Source organism: Gouania willdenowi, chromosome 20 (assembly GCF_900634775.1).
Source record: "Gouania willdenowi chromosome 20, fGouWil2.1, whole genome shotgun sequence".
Lineage (NCBI taxonomy): Eukaryota > Metazoa > Chordata > Actinopteri > Blenniiformes > Gobiesocidae > Gouania > Gouania willdenowi.
The window spans coordinates 6101295-6114718 of record NC_041063.1 but is presented as its reverse complement, the minus strand read 5'-3'; the positions used below and the strand labels follow the sequence as shown (position 1 = coordinate 6114718).

General features: G+C 36.3%; 1 protein-coding gene across 1 annotated transcript in view; it reads left to right on the top strand.

Moving 5' to 3' along the window:
• Positions 1-13424, top strand: part of prkdc (protein kinase, DNA-activated, catalytic subunit) — a 94841-nt gene that overhangs the window by 50485 nt on the left and 30932 nt on the right. Inside the window, 16 exon segments of the mRNA XM_028434065.1 lie at positions 110-258; positions 362-502; positions 592-711; positions 1985-2128; positions 2203-2354; positions 3533-3664; positions 3747-3858; positions 4968-5092; positions 5162-5311; positions 6787-6960; positions 8997-9095; positions 9203-9413; positions 11634-11808; positions 11899-12090; positions 12174-12289; positions 12814-12945. Coding sequence (XP_028289866.1) covers positions 110-258; positions 362-502; positions 592-711; positions 1985-2128; positions 2203-2354; positions 3533-3664; positions 3747-3858; positions 4968-5092; positions 5162-5311; positions 6787-6960; positions 8997-9095; positions 9203-9413; positions 11634-11808; positions 11899-12090; positions 12174-12289; positions 12814-12945 — 2324 coding nt within the window.

Sequence of the window (13424 nt, the reverse complement as noted above, 5' to 3'; positions counted from 1 at the left end):
CAAATAATGTTTTAGTATTTTATTTTGGTTTTAGGGGTAAAACTTTGTTAATTTTTCCCAGTGTTGTTTGTGATCTATTGAGTGATCTATTTTATTGTGGTTCCTGTAGAAGCCCCAGTGTACCTGTCCTCCCAGTCCTACATGGCCGACAGCAGCCTGAGTGAAGAAATGAGTCAGTTTGACTTTTCCACAGGAGTCCAAAGCTTCTCCTACAGCTCACAAAACCCAGAAGGACAAAAGCGGAAGATCGCCAAACGAGTTGGTTTCTCTTCTTCCCTTAATATTTAAATTATTCATAGTATCATGTGTAATTGGGCAGGATTTGCTCTTTTAATGATTGTGGACGTGTTTGTAAATGCAGGAAACGCAGGAGTCGACTTCCTTCCAGGATGCAATGATAGATCTGGAGATGGATGAGCTGAACCAGCATGAATGCATGGCCAACATGGCTGCTCTGATTGGACACATGCAGAGAAACAACATCACACCCAAAATTGAAACGGTTAGATTTATTACATGACAGCATTTATTGTTTTATTTGAGTTTATGCTTAGAAAAGCAGTCATTGATGTGTCTCCATGTGTTTAAAAGGGAGTTGAGCCCAGTGAGCTTCCACCTTGGATGAAATACCTCCACGGGAAACTGTCTAACCCAGCGACTCCTCTGAACATCCGACTCTTCATCTCAAAGCTGGTCATTAACACAGAGGAGGTAAATGTGGTGAAAAAAAATTTCAGAAAACACCCTCATTCTGTTTCCAACGTCTACAACTCCATTGGACTCACCCACAGGCGCAGCTCTAGCCTCCGTGATTCTCACGGGTCTAAATGTTGTAAAGAATGTATGAAATTACACATTCTATACCTCTCCGTAATCGTAAGAAACTCAGCTACTGTAAAACTGTAGCCAACCCACATTCATAGCAAAAGACCACAGCATACACACCAGGACATTATGTTCAAAGAGGGAAAAGTCGACAAACTCAGCAAACCCGGGTTTTCTCACTGCTGTGAGTCACAAAATAAACACAAAGCTCTATTGCAAGATACTGCGTGAAACTACAAGCTGAGCTGAATCCACTGATATACAGGCCGGGTATGTTGGGTACCAAAACGTCACAAAATCAGAAAATACACCACGAAAAAGTCAGCAATGATGACATGATGTCTTACCTTTGTTGTTTCTTATCAAAAGTTGCTCCATTATGCATAAATCCAAATTATGTCATCAGATAGATAGCACCATTACTGACATCCAGGCTTTTCTCAGTCGATAAAACCATCCAATGTGCTCATAGTGCTTGTGCGTAAAATGGCCGGTCCCTCCTTTATCCAGCTCTGATTGGCCAGAGCTAAAGCCCGCCACCATAGTGTTTGATATCACCAATTTCTACAGACTCTGAGCTTTACAACGCAGTGTCAAACATTCTGATAGGTCAAAGCATTAGCATTAGACCACTGCACCAAAGAGTGGAATGAAAAATAGCATTACACATGGCACAGCACAAACCTGGATCAAAATAGATGTTTATTTCAAGTTAAAATGCACCTAGTGGTCAAAAATGAGACTAATGATTGAAATTAATTTGACTGACATTTTATAGTAACACACTTGTTCCCAAACTTGTGGAAAAAGTTTGGCCTGTTGTTTATTATTATTACCAAACGTGTTGCAGTTGATGTTCATACATTGGTTCAATTATTCCTGCCTTTGTAGCCTTCCCTACTGAGATTTGGCTTTATATTTTATGTAAATCTCTTTTTTTAGGCAGACTACACATTTATGTATTTAAAACATGATTTATTGTCACTTAGTGTCATATATTTCCAAAATTTCACATCAACTGTAACCACTAAGGGTCCTACTTCCATCTGAAAAAAAATTAGCCATGTAGGAGCTTTGATATTGGCATGTGATTTTCGGAGAAAAGAGGCTGGGGGTTAAAAACAGCCACAGCTTTACATTCTCTCCTTTATGTTTCCAGGTTTTCAGACCGTATGCAAAGCACTTGCTCGGCCCGCTGCTGCAGCTCGTCGTCTCTGTGAACAACGGAGGCACTGGGATTCATTTCATGGTGGTGGATGTGGTGGTGACGGTGCTGTCGTGGACCAGCGTGGCCAGCCCCAAAGTGAGGACTCAAAGAGACTCAGAACATGTTCTCTTGGTAATGTTTCCATCATGATTAATGTTTTCCTCTGTTAGGGTAACACCAGAGATGAAGTGCTGGCCAACAGGCTATTGGAGTTTTTGATGAAGCATTGCTTTCACTCCAAGAGACCTGTTTTCCGCCACAACCTGGAGATCCTTCGCACTCTGGTGGAGTGCTGGAAAGACATACTGCACGTGCCCTACGGGTAACACACTCACTGATGTCCCATAGACCAGTAGTTCTCGCCTTTTTCAGCCTGCAACCCCCAAAATAGAGGTTCCAGAGGGCGGGTACCCCCACTGTAGCAGAAGGTGGTTGAACACAGACATAATCATTGAAGAACAGTCATGTGGAGACAGGACCATCTATAAGTGGGAATAAAGGGGAGAGATTTTTGGGGTCCATTCATGAAAACAGCAAAATGATAGTTCATTGTTCTATGAATCTGTGATAAACACATTTATTTATTCATCTGAATAATATCCACTATTATCTAGGAACGTTTACTATTATTATAGTCATCTTAAATATGTAAATCCTTGTTTTAATCAGAAATAAAATGGGTTAAAAGTGACCAAAAATGGTGTAAAAGGTGGTGAAATGGGGTTTTAAAAACTACAGAAATTGGTTAGTTTGCAAATTAGAGTGGACAAAAACAGACAGAAAACATGGTAAAAATGGTTCAAAGTGTCAATATTGGCTTTAAAGTAGGAACAATTTGTTTAAACTGGCAAACAGTGGGATTGTGAATGTGGTTAAATTGGCAAAAATAAGCATGAAATATGGTGAAAAGAGGTTAAAAGTGACAATAATGGGTCAACACATGCAACATTAGGTGAAAAAGTGGTGGGAAGGGTTTATAAGTGCTGAACATGTCTGGAAAGTGGAAAAGACAATGACATTTGATAGAGAAGTGGCAGAAATGGGAGTAATGTAAATATGGCAAGTTTGGTGTAGTTGCAGAAAAAGGGTAAAAATAAGCAAAAATTTACTCAAATTGTTAAAAAAAAATCCTAGTTTCTTGGGAAACTTTGGGGTCACCTGAAATGTTCATTACTGTAATTGATAAAAATATTTACTGATTAAAAATACATCTTTATTTTTTTAATTATTATTCTTTTTCAAATTAAAACACAACACAATCTTAAACAACTGTATTATATACTTTCTCAAATATAACTGTAGTTAAATATAATGCAGTTTAAAGACAAGAAAGAGAAGGAAGAAAAATAATTAAATAAATAAAATGCAGTATAAAAATATCTGAGCTGGAAATTTGTGAAATCAAAATGCGTTCATTTATCCAAAACAGGTTGGAACATTTGGTACATTTTTCAGTTGTTTTTGTATTAGAAACTCTAATTCTATTTCTCACCTTTTTAGTCTGATTTTTGAGCGATTTTGCGGCACGGACCCAAACAGCAAAGACAACTCGGTGGGACTTCAGCTGCTGGGAATCGTCCTGGCCAACAACCTTCCTGCTTACAACGCTTCCTGTGGAATAGAATACGACAGGTGAACTGATCTAAACAATAATGTTGGTCAAATTTAGACAAATGGGAATGAAACGAGGAACGTTGAGTCTTGTTTTGTGCAGGTACATCCGCTTTCTCACCAACAACTTGTCCTTCGTGAAGTATAAAGAAGTCTATTCAGCTGCTGCTGAGGTTATCGGCCTCGTCCTCAAAAACCAGCGAGAAAGTAACGATGTAAGAACTTTGTCTGGTTGAGTGAAACTGGGGTTGTCCATAATAACTTTTACATACTTCTATGACTGGCAGTTGACAGTTGAAACATGTCAGGAGATCAAAGTACATTTCATGAAAAAAAAAGTTGTGCAAATAAAGCAAACCTTAACATTATACAATATTACCGGTATGTTGGAAGATTTTAGATGTAAGTTGATATAATTCAATACTTGTGTTTTTTTTGCTGACATTGGACTAAAATGACTTGATTATGGGTGGGGCTACTGGAGCAGTTATGACACACACAGTCTATATTACTTTTCCACTTCTATACTATAAATCTCTAAAGAACAACCTATGCTGTGCTAACTAACTATACTCACTATAGCTCCCTATTCACAATTTTCTCAATCCAACCTACCATCACACATTGTACAGTTAACAGGTGATTGTTCTTATAGGAGGGGGCGGGGCCAATAGTGATGTAAGAAACCACCAAAACATCACAAACCTCTGTTCTCAGCCAATATTAGCCAGGTTTCAACCCATAGATGGCAGTCACTCTAACATTTTACAAGTACGTACCACAAATGAAAAATACTTTGGCTAAAATGTCAAGAGTTAGACACAAATCCATCCTCAACACTCCTTCATACAAAATACATTGGTTTTTCCAGTGTTTTGGGGGGTTTAGTTACGCTGCTAATGTATCATATAAAAACTACATTATCAATTTTTCTTTGTGTATTTGTTTACATACAAACAAAAAATAGGAATGTTTAAATTAGTGATTGACGATCTGATTTTGGGGCTATATTTCATGGACGATATGATACTGATTATTAGTAGTCAAGAAGGTTGATAACAGATATTGAGAAGATAATCATTAATTTGCAGTAAAAATGAAACCCGGCCGATAATCGGTTTATCCTTACTTGAAATGGCATGTATATAAACTCCTGAAGTTTTTTAGCTTTTTACCCAAAATCGTTGTTTTTAATTTTGTTTTTCATACATTTGTGAGGGTAAAGGATTTGGTTTCATGGCTGTTTGCAGTGACAATATACTGTAAGTGACTTAATAAAATGAATGTGAGTGAACAGCTCTTTTCTTTTCTTCCCCCATCCCAGCAACACGAAGCACTTCTGGATCTGGCTGTGAGCAAAATCACTGAGTTAAAGAGAAAACAACTGGATGACAAGTTCATCATCTGCCTGAACAAAGTGTCTAAACACTTTCCTCCTTTCATGGACCGGTGGGCTCATCCTTTCACTCTTTTTTAGATAAACAGACGTTTTTGTTGATGTGTTTGTTGGTTCTTTAGGTTCGTGAATCACGTCTTCTCCCTGCTGCCAAAGTTACACGGCGTACTAAAGACTCACTGCTACGAGTGCGTGCTGAGTCGAGCTGATGTCATTCCAGACATCTTCCTGCAGCTGAAAATCACAAACTTTGCTCAGACAATGAGTCACAGGTCAGTCCATTAATCAAGCTGCAAGAAGATCAGAAAAGTAATCTACATTTAATACATTTTAAACACTTTTTGAATCCGTGTACCTTTTGTTCTTTGGTTAATCTGTTTATCTTTTACTGACTTAAAACCAAAACAGAAATACAGAAACGTCAAAAACCAGATAAGCAGCATTTTTCTGTATTATTTTTGTTTGTTTTGTTTTTTAAACTTGTTCTGTTTGTGTGAGTGGATATTTACGGGGAAATTAGAGCGAGAACTGAAGTTTGCTGCACCTGGTTTCCCTCCCCAGTTCCTGGACCAGGTCTCCTCACACAATAGCACTGTTTAGGATTTATTTCAGCAGTTTTCTGCTCCTGTTTTTATTCTGTTTTAGCTCATAAAAAGCTGCTCACGCTGTAGTTTTAATTTATGGTGTTAAATATTATCTAAATAAACTGGTGACTGACTATCGACTCTGAAGCTGGTCTGAGGAACAATAGATGTTAGAACTTCTACCATTTGACACTTTTGCAAAAACAATTACAGCTTTTTTGAGGGCAGTAAAAAATATATATATTTTGCACGTTATAATTCCGCTAGCCACAAACGGCAACCGTCAACAAACACGGAAGTTGATCACAAGAAACAAGAAGCACCAGTAAATTCATTACACCACCTTTGGTTTCTTTAATCACATACTGTATCAACATTACTGATGAACTGGTGAATTGAAACGTTATTAATACCCACTTAAAAAAAATAAAATAAATGGATGTTACGTAAAACATGCACAAGATATGTGATTAAAGGAACCAGAGGTGGTGGAATTAATCTACTGGTGCTCCTGATCAACTGTGTTATAAAGTGCAATTTCTATTTTTTTTACTGCCCTTAAAAAAGCAGTAATTGTTTTTGCAAATGTGTCAAATGGTAGAAGTTCTAACATCTATTGTTCCTCACACCAGCCTCAGAGTCCATAGTCAGACACCAGTTTATTTGGATACAATTTGGACCGTAACACTGTTAGGTAAAGTTGGCAGATATCCACAGATTCAGACTTCCAGCAATAACTCTTTAACCAAATGTCATTGACAGACAAATTACGCCTCTTTACCATTGGTGTGAGGTGAACAACATGATACAAGATCATTTTATCAAACGCAGAGTAAAAAGTCTGAGTAAAAGTAAGAAAGTTAAAGTCTGTGCCAGTCTGTGTCTCTCCTCTGTGTGGTAAAATTGAAGCTCTCGTCCACAGTTTCCCGTAAATATCTAAATATCACACAAACAGAAGAACGCTGCTGGTCGGTTTTTTTACATTTCTATATTTCTGTTTTGGTTTTAACTCAGTAAAACAAAATAACCACCCCATTAATTAGTGATTTTGATTTCAAACAGAATAACCAAAGAACGAAGGGTACACAGATTGTTCTGTAAACTTTTGGGCCTTTTTTTATTATCTCTTAACTCTTATAACTCTTTTTTTTTTTTTTTTTTAGAGATGAAGCCAGACAAAGAGTTTGCCTCGATATCATCCATAAAATTCTGGCCCGTCTAAATCCAGTTGAACTCCAGGAGTTGCTGGGATCAGTCACTGCATTCGTCTCACATCCTTCACCGGTTTGTAGAGAAAGGATGTACGACATCCTCATGTGGATTCAGGACAACTACAGGTTAGTGTTCCTGAACTAAAAATTCACAATGACGGTCATGCTTGACTCTTTGACGTCCAGTATCTTAGGCACACTAACGCCCGGGGTTCTCAATCTTGGGGTCAGGGCCCAATTTGGGCTTGTGAGACACTTGGAGGGGTCACCAGATGCCTTCAAGAAACAATTTAAGTTTAGTTTAACTCTAATTTGGAATATTTATTGTTTTAAAGAAGGCCTTTGACACAATAAATCATTCAATTTTACTTAATAAATTAGAAAAATATGGTATTCGAGGAGTGGCTGGGAGCTGGATGCAGAGCTATTTAACAGAGAGACAGCAGTTTGTTAAGATGGGGGAGTGGGAGTCAAAATGTCAGAACATAGTTTGTGGTGTTCCTCAAGGATCTATATTGGGTCCTAAATTGTTCAATCTCTATATAAACGATGTATTCAATGTGTCTAAAGTGTTAAGAATGATATTATTTGCTGACGACACCAATATTTTTTATTCTAATGATAATTTCAACAATCTCATTGATATAGCAAAATTGGAATTGACTAAGATAAAATCTTGGATGGATATTAATAAGCTTTCACTAAACTTAAATAAAACTAAAGTAATGATGTTTGGTAAATTTAAATATCAGGATCAGGTAATCTCTATAAATGATATTACAATAGAAAAGGTGTCTGAAAACAAATTTTTGGGGATGATTATTGATGATAAACTGAATTGGAAACCGCACATCAGACACATTCAAAATAAAATCTCAAAAAGTATTGCAGTGATTAATCAAACTAAGCATGTGCTGGAGTATAAAGCACTTCATCTGCTGTACTGTTCTTTGGTCATGTCGTATCTGACATATGGTATAGAAATTTGGGGTAACAATTACAAAAGTTCATTACATTCCCTTTTCATACTCCAGAAACGAGCAATCAGAACAATTAATAAGGCTGGATATTATGAGCACTCCAACAAATTATTTCTGCAATCTAATCTATTAAAACTGTATGATTTAGTTGACTTTTATACGGTACAACTATTATACAAAGCTACAAAATCATTGTTACCAGCTAAAATTCATGAACTATTTGAATTAAGAGAAGGGGATTATGATCTAAGAGGATGTATGATCTTTAAAGTGCAGATGGTGCATTCAACCAGAAAAAAGATGTGCATTTCTGTGCTAGGGGTCTGGCTTTGGAATAGGTTAGAGGAAGATCTTAAGCAGTGCCCAACTCTTTTCAAATTCAAAAAAAAGTATAAAGAAAAGGTTTTACTTGAATATAGTGCCGATGAAAGGATTTAAATTCTATTTGTTTTATGTAAACAGTTGCATGATGCAGAAGCTGTACATGCGCCTGGTTATGGATATCATTATGTTGCTTCATTATTTCTTCGGATGGAAAATGTGACCACTATTTTTGTTTACGCAAGAGTATAGTAAAACTGTGAAAGTACTGTATGGATAAAATACTCTAAGAAGTAAAATTATTTTCAAAAGTTACTCAAGTTCATGAACGTGAGTAAATGTAATTGAGTACTTCCCGCCACTGGAATTGAGTTTTTTTTTTTTTTTTTTCTTCTTCCTTTTTAATTATTATTTAGAATATAAGCGGATTGTGCAATATCACCAGGAAATGTAACCGTTTATTATATTGATTACGGGATAGGCGTATATAAGCTTTTGGCTTCAGCCTATTCCCTTTTTGAGCTACTGTAACAGAATAATGTGAATGTGAATGTTGTAGGAATGTAAAATGTAAATTGCTCAAAAATAAATAAAAAAAATAAAAACTTTTAGCCAATTTCTTTTGTTTTTAAAATCCAATTTTTCCAACATTTTTGGTCACTTTTAACCCATTTTATTTATGATTAAAACATGGATTTACATCTTTAGGATGACTATATACTGTGGCACAAATAATACTGAATTTCCTGGATAACAGTAGATATTATTCAGATAAATAAATAAAAAAATCTGGTTATTACAGATTCATAGAACAATAGACCATCATGTTGCTGACTTTATGGACTTTTCTTTTTTTCCCAGTGATGAGGAGAGCATGGGAGACAACATCTCACTGGAGGTTTTGAGCACGGCCAAAGAAGCACTGCTTCAGGGGTTATCAGAAGAAAACCAAGGACTTCAGTAAGCTGCTAATGACCACGTCAAATATAGTTCTGTACCACCTAGAGATTAGATTTTAGTTTCATCCTTTGTGCCTCATCCAAACATGACACCTTGCTGTTTTTCAGGCTTTATGTCTGTAACTTCTGGAGTCAGGAGAAACGCCTTCCCACAGCGACGTTGGAGCGGATGTTGAAGGTCCTTCACTCTCTGTACTCGTGTCAGATAGAGAGATGCTTTTTAAGCTTGGCCACCAACCTGCTGCTGGAAATGACCAGCCAGAGTCCTGACTTTACACGGAACATGTTTGAGTACCCGCTGTCCGAGTGCACCTTTCAGGTTGTTATCTTTTGCACTGTAAAATAATTCTCTTAAGTTTTATTATGCATTCTTTCTCTTTTCTATATGGGCAAAATTTACATTAGGGGCACATGTGGAATGTTGAAAAATCATGGAATTTAAAGGTTGCACTATCTCAGTGTTTTGAAGTCATTTTGTTTATTTTTCTGTTATTTTGTGTTATTGTTATCATTCATTTTGTATTAATTTAGTTTAGTTTTTTTTGGAGTAATTTTGTGTATTTTTCTGTTATTTTGTGTTATTTTATATTAATTTAGTAATTTTATTTTGTTTTGAGAATGTGTTTTTAAATTCATTTTTAACTATTTTTGTTGTCGTTTTGTGCATTTTTGTTGTCGTTTTATGTCTTCTTTGGTTGTTTTTGTTCAAGATTTTGTGGTTCTTTTGTGTATTTTGGAGGCCATTTTTCACGTTTAATTAAGTGTTTGTTTAACATGGGGTTGAATCAGGGCTGGGGTCAATTATAATTGTAATCGTGTAATTGATAATTAATTACAATTATGGCAAAATTTTAATTGTAATTGTATTTAAAAAATCTGTTGGTGTAATTGTAATTAAATTGTAATTGAATTTAGATAATTGACTTTGTGCACATCAAAAATATTAAAACCTATATTTTCATTGATTAGGAAGCCTAACAAGGTAACCAATAGAGAAGAAATAAATTAGATGATTGATATTTGTTTTTAGTGTATTTTACAGCTGATTTAGGACCCGTTAGCGTAAGAGATCCTAACAGAAAGCTAACACAGGAGGACTTTTGAGGTTATTTATTTCAGGGTCAGCAAATGTGATTAATTGTAATTGAACTTTAGTAATTGAGATCGTAATTGTAATTGACTTTCAGATAATAAACCATAATTGGAATGTCATTGTAATTGGAAAATAATCCTCGTCACTGTACTCATAATTGAATTGCAACTGAACATGGGTAATTGAAATCGTAATTGTAACTGAAAAATCTAATTGACCTCAACCCTGGGTTGAAGGGTGAGGGTCTTTCCTCTTCGTTACTTATTCGTAGTAATGGAGTGGAATGGATTCTATTACCTAATGTCCTTCATTGGCTTTTTAAAAAAAAAGTGACATCTAAAGGTTGATGTCACTTTGATGTCCATGGATACGGTTGATGGTAACTGAGTGGAAAGTAAAAGGAAATAGTGCTGAAAATCATCAATCAAACCTGCATTACCAAAAAAAGCTAACGTACCGAGAAAGCTAGGATTTTTCTGCTTTATTATTTGATACACAATTCAGGGTTTGAGTCAATTTCAATTTTCAATTACAATTACACCTTCAATTATCCATGTTAAATTACAGCTCAGTTATGATGATGGTGACTGCCATTTTGTCCAGTTACAATTATTATTGTTCCCCTGAAAGTCAATTACAATTGTTCTCAATTACTAAAGTTCAAATTCAATCACAATTACTGTACCTTTAATAAATGAGCCCTTAAAATGTAACCTTCCTCTTGTGTTAGCTTTCTGCTAGCATCTCTAATGATGACGGGTCAGTTTTGACCTATGTCAAATCAGCTGTAAAATACACAAAAATGTTATCTATCATCTAAGTAGTTTTTCATCTCTTGTTAGGCTTCCTAATCAATGAAAATGTTTGTTTTAATGTTTTTGGTGTGGGTGTCTGAGCATTTTGTCTGTTTGTTTGTTTGTTCGATCAGTATACCCCGAGATTTCAATTTTATTTTTTTTACTGTTGAAATGATCCTTAAAAGAATTGGCAGGTTGTGGGAAAAGTTGATATGAAACATATTTTATTAATTATTAACTGCGTATGTATAAGCCATAGAACTGTAACATGGTTCCCCAGGTTTGCGGTGAATTCAGTTGTAAAATACAGTTTTTATAGAATTTCCATGACAGTTACAATTACAGTCAATTAATTGAACTCAATTACAATTTAATTATGATTACAACAGCAACAGATTTTTAAATTTACAATTACATGTAATTAATTATCAATTACGCGATTGATTATAATTGACCCCAATCCTGAAACACTTGATATTTCAGTGGGTAACAATATGTTAAAAAGTGTTGGGCGCCTATGTGCCCATAATGAAAATGTCGCCCCATGTAGCGTCTTAAGTTGTTTACCCACATTGATCATCTACAGTATTTTAAATATTTGTGAAAGTGAACATCTATCATGTGTCATGTTGTTGGTTCCATTCCACAGGACTATGTGATCGATTCTAACTGGCGCTTTAGAAGCACTGTGATGACTCCTATGTTTGTGGAAACACAAAGCTCCCAGGGCCTTGAAAGCATCAGTGTGACACAGTCTGGAGCCATGACGGGGAAACTGAGGGCCACTCAGACCTCCTTAGAGTTCTCCCAAACCCAAGCAGGAGGTACAACTCAACATCTAAACCCCTGCATTAAAGGAATGAGTCAAAATGATTTGGTTTTGTCAAAAGTAGATTTGTGTGTTTTCTGCTCAGGTCGACGGTCGACATACAACTGGCTGACGGGCAGCAGCGTGGACACACTGGCTGAATACACGCCTGGCTCTGAGTCTCTGTCTTCTTTGTTGGTGTTTGATAAGAAAGCACCATCGAGGAGACCTGTAGGTGAAGGCTTCGGCCTGAAACGTCTCACCGCCTCAACGGACCAGGTGGACAGTCGCACCAGAGGTGGGTCTCAGAGGAGAAAGGACACGCCTCTGTTCCTTTAATAAGCCGTCACTCAATAATATCGTCCTTTTTTCTTTCAACAGCTGAAAACGAGCAACGCAGTAACATCCTGAGACTGAGACGGAGGTTCCTCAAAGATCAGGAAAAGGACCGATTGCGTTTTGCTCAAAAAGAGATTCAACAGCAGAAAAAGAAAAAGGTATCGAGCGTTAGACTCCGTCAGTTAAACTGATTACTAACTATGTATTTATTAATCAAACAATACGTTGATATAACTTAAGTTTTAAAAAAATAAAAGGAAAGGGGGTGGTGGGGGTAGGGACTGTAAATTGTCTGAGTTTTTTAAAGCGCTTATAAATAAAATGAATTATTAATTATCAAGTAATTTCTTAGATGATAATTTTCTATGAAATGTAATGGAAATGAAACAATTGCATAAATCAAGAGAAATATAGTCTTATATGTTGAAACTTAATTAATTACTACCTTTCTAAGTTACTGCTTGCCTTCCTTATTATCTTAGCCTCTAATTAAAGTTTTCTAACTGTTAGCGCTTTGGAATATTCAGTAGCTACTACAAAGTAGCTCACAGTCTCAGAAAGGTTGGTGACCCCTGTTGTATACCATACTGAATTAGTAATAAAGTGCTATTATTCATATATTTGGTATTGCTTTACTGAATTGAATTGACTTTGTATCTGTGTTGCTTTGGTTGGTCAACAGGAGGAGAAAGCTGAAGCCAAGCTGCGTAAGGAAGCTCAGGTCACTCTGTATCGTAACTACAGAGTTGGAGACTTCCCAGATGTTCAGATCCCCTACAGCAGCCTCATCGCCCCCCTCCAAGCACTCGCACAGGTATGACACCTTCAGATTCAGCCCCAAAGCCAGGAAGACACTTTCTGTCTCATGTGATTCTCATCAGGGTTGGGGTCAATTATAATTGTAATCGCATAATTGACCATTTTTTTTACAATTAATGGCGCAATTATAATTGTAACTGCAATTGAAAACATCTGTTGCTGTTGTTATCATCAATGAATTGTAATTGAGTTCAGATAAATGAGGTTGTAATTGACTTTTGGTGAAAAAATGATAATTGTAATTTTAATTGTAATAAGCCTTTTCACACTCTCGGAAATCTCGCTCTCGTTCAGTTCTCGCGCATGAGGTCAAGAGGGGTAAACTCACCTTGGCTGACAGCGAGTCTGACAGAGTTTTATATTATTTTTTCTCATTGGGAGGTTGATTCCTTAAAATAAAATGCATAAACGTGGTATTGTTCTCAAAGGTAGAAATGCCGAGTTAGCTTCTAAAGCTAATGCTGCAGGCGAGCT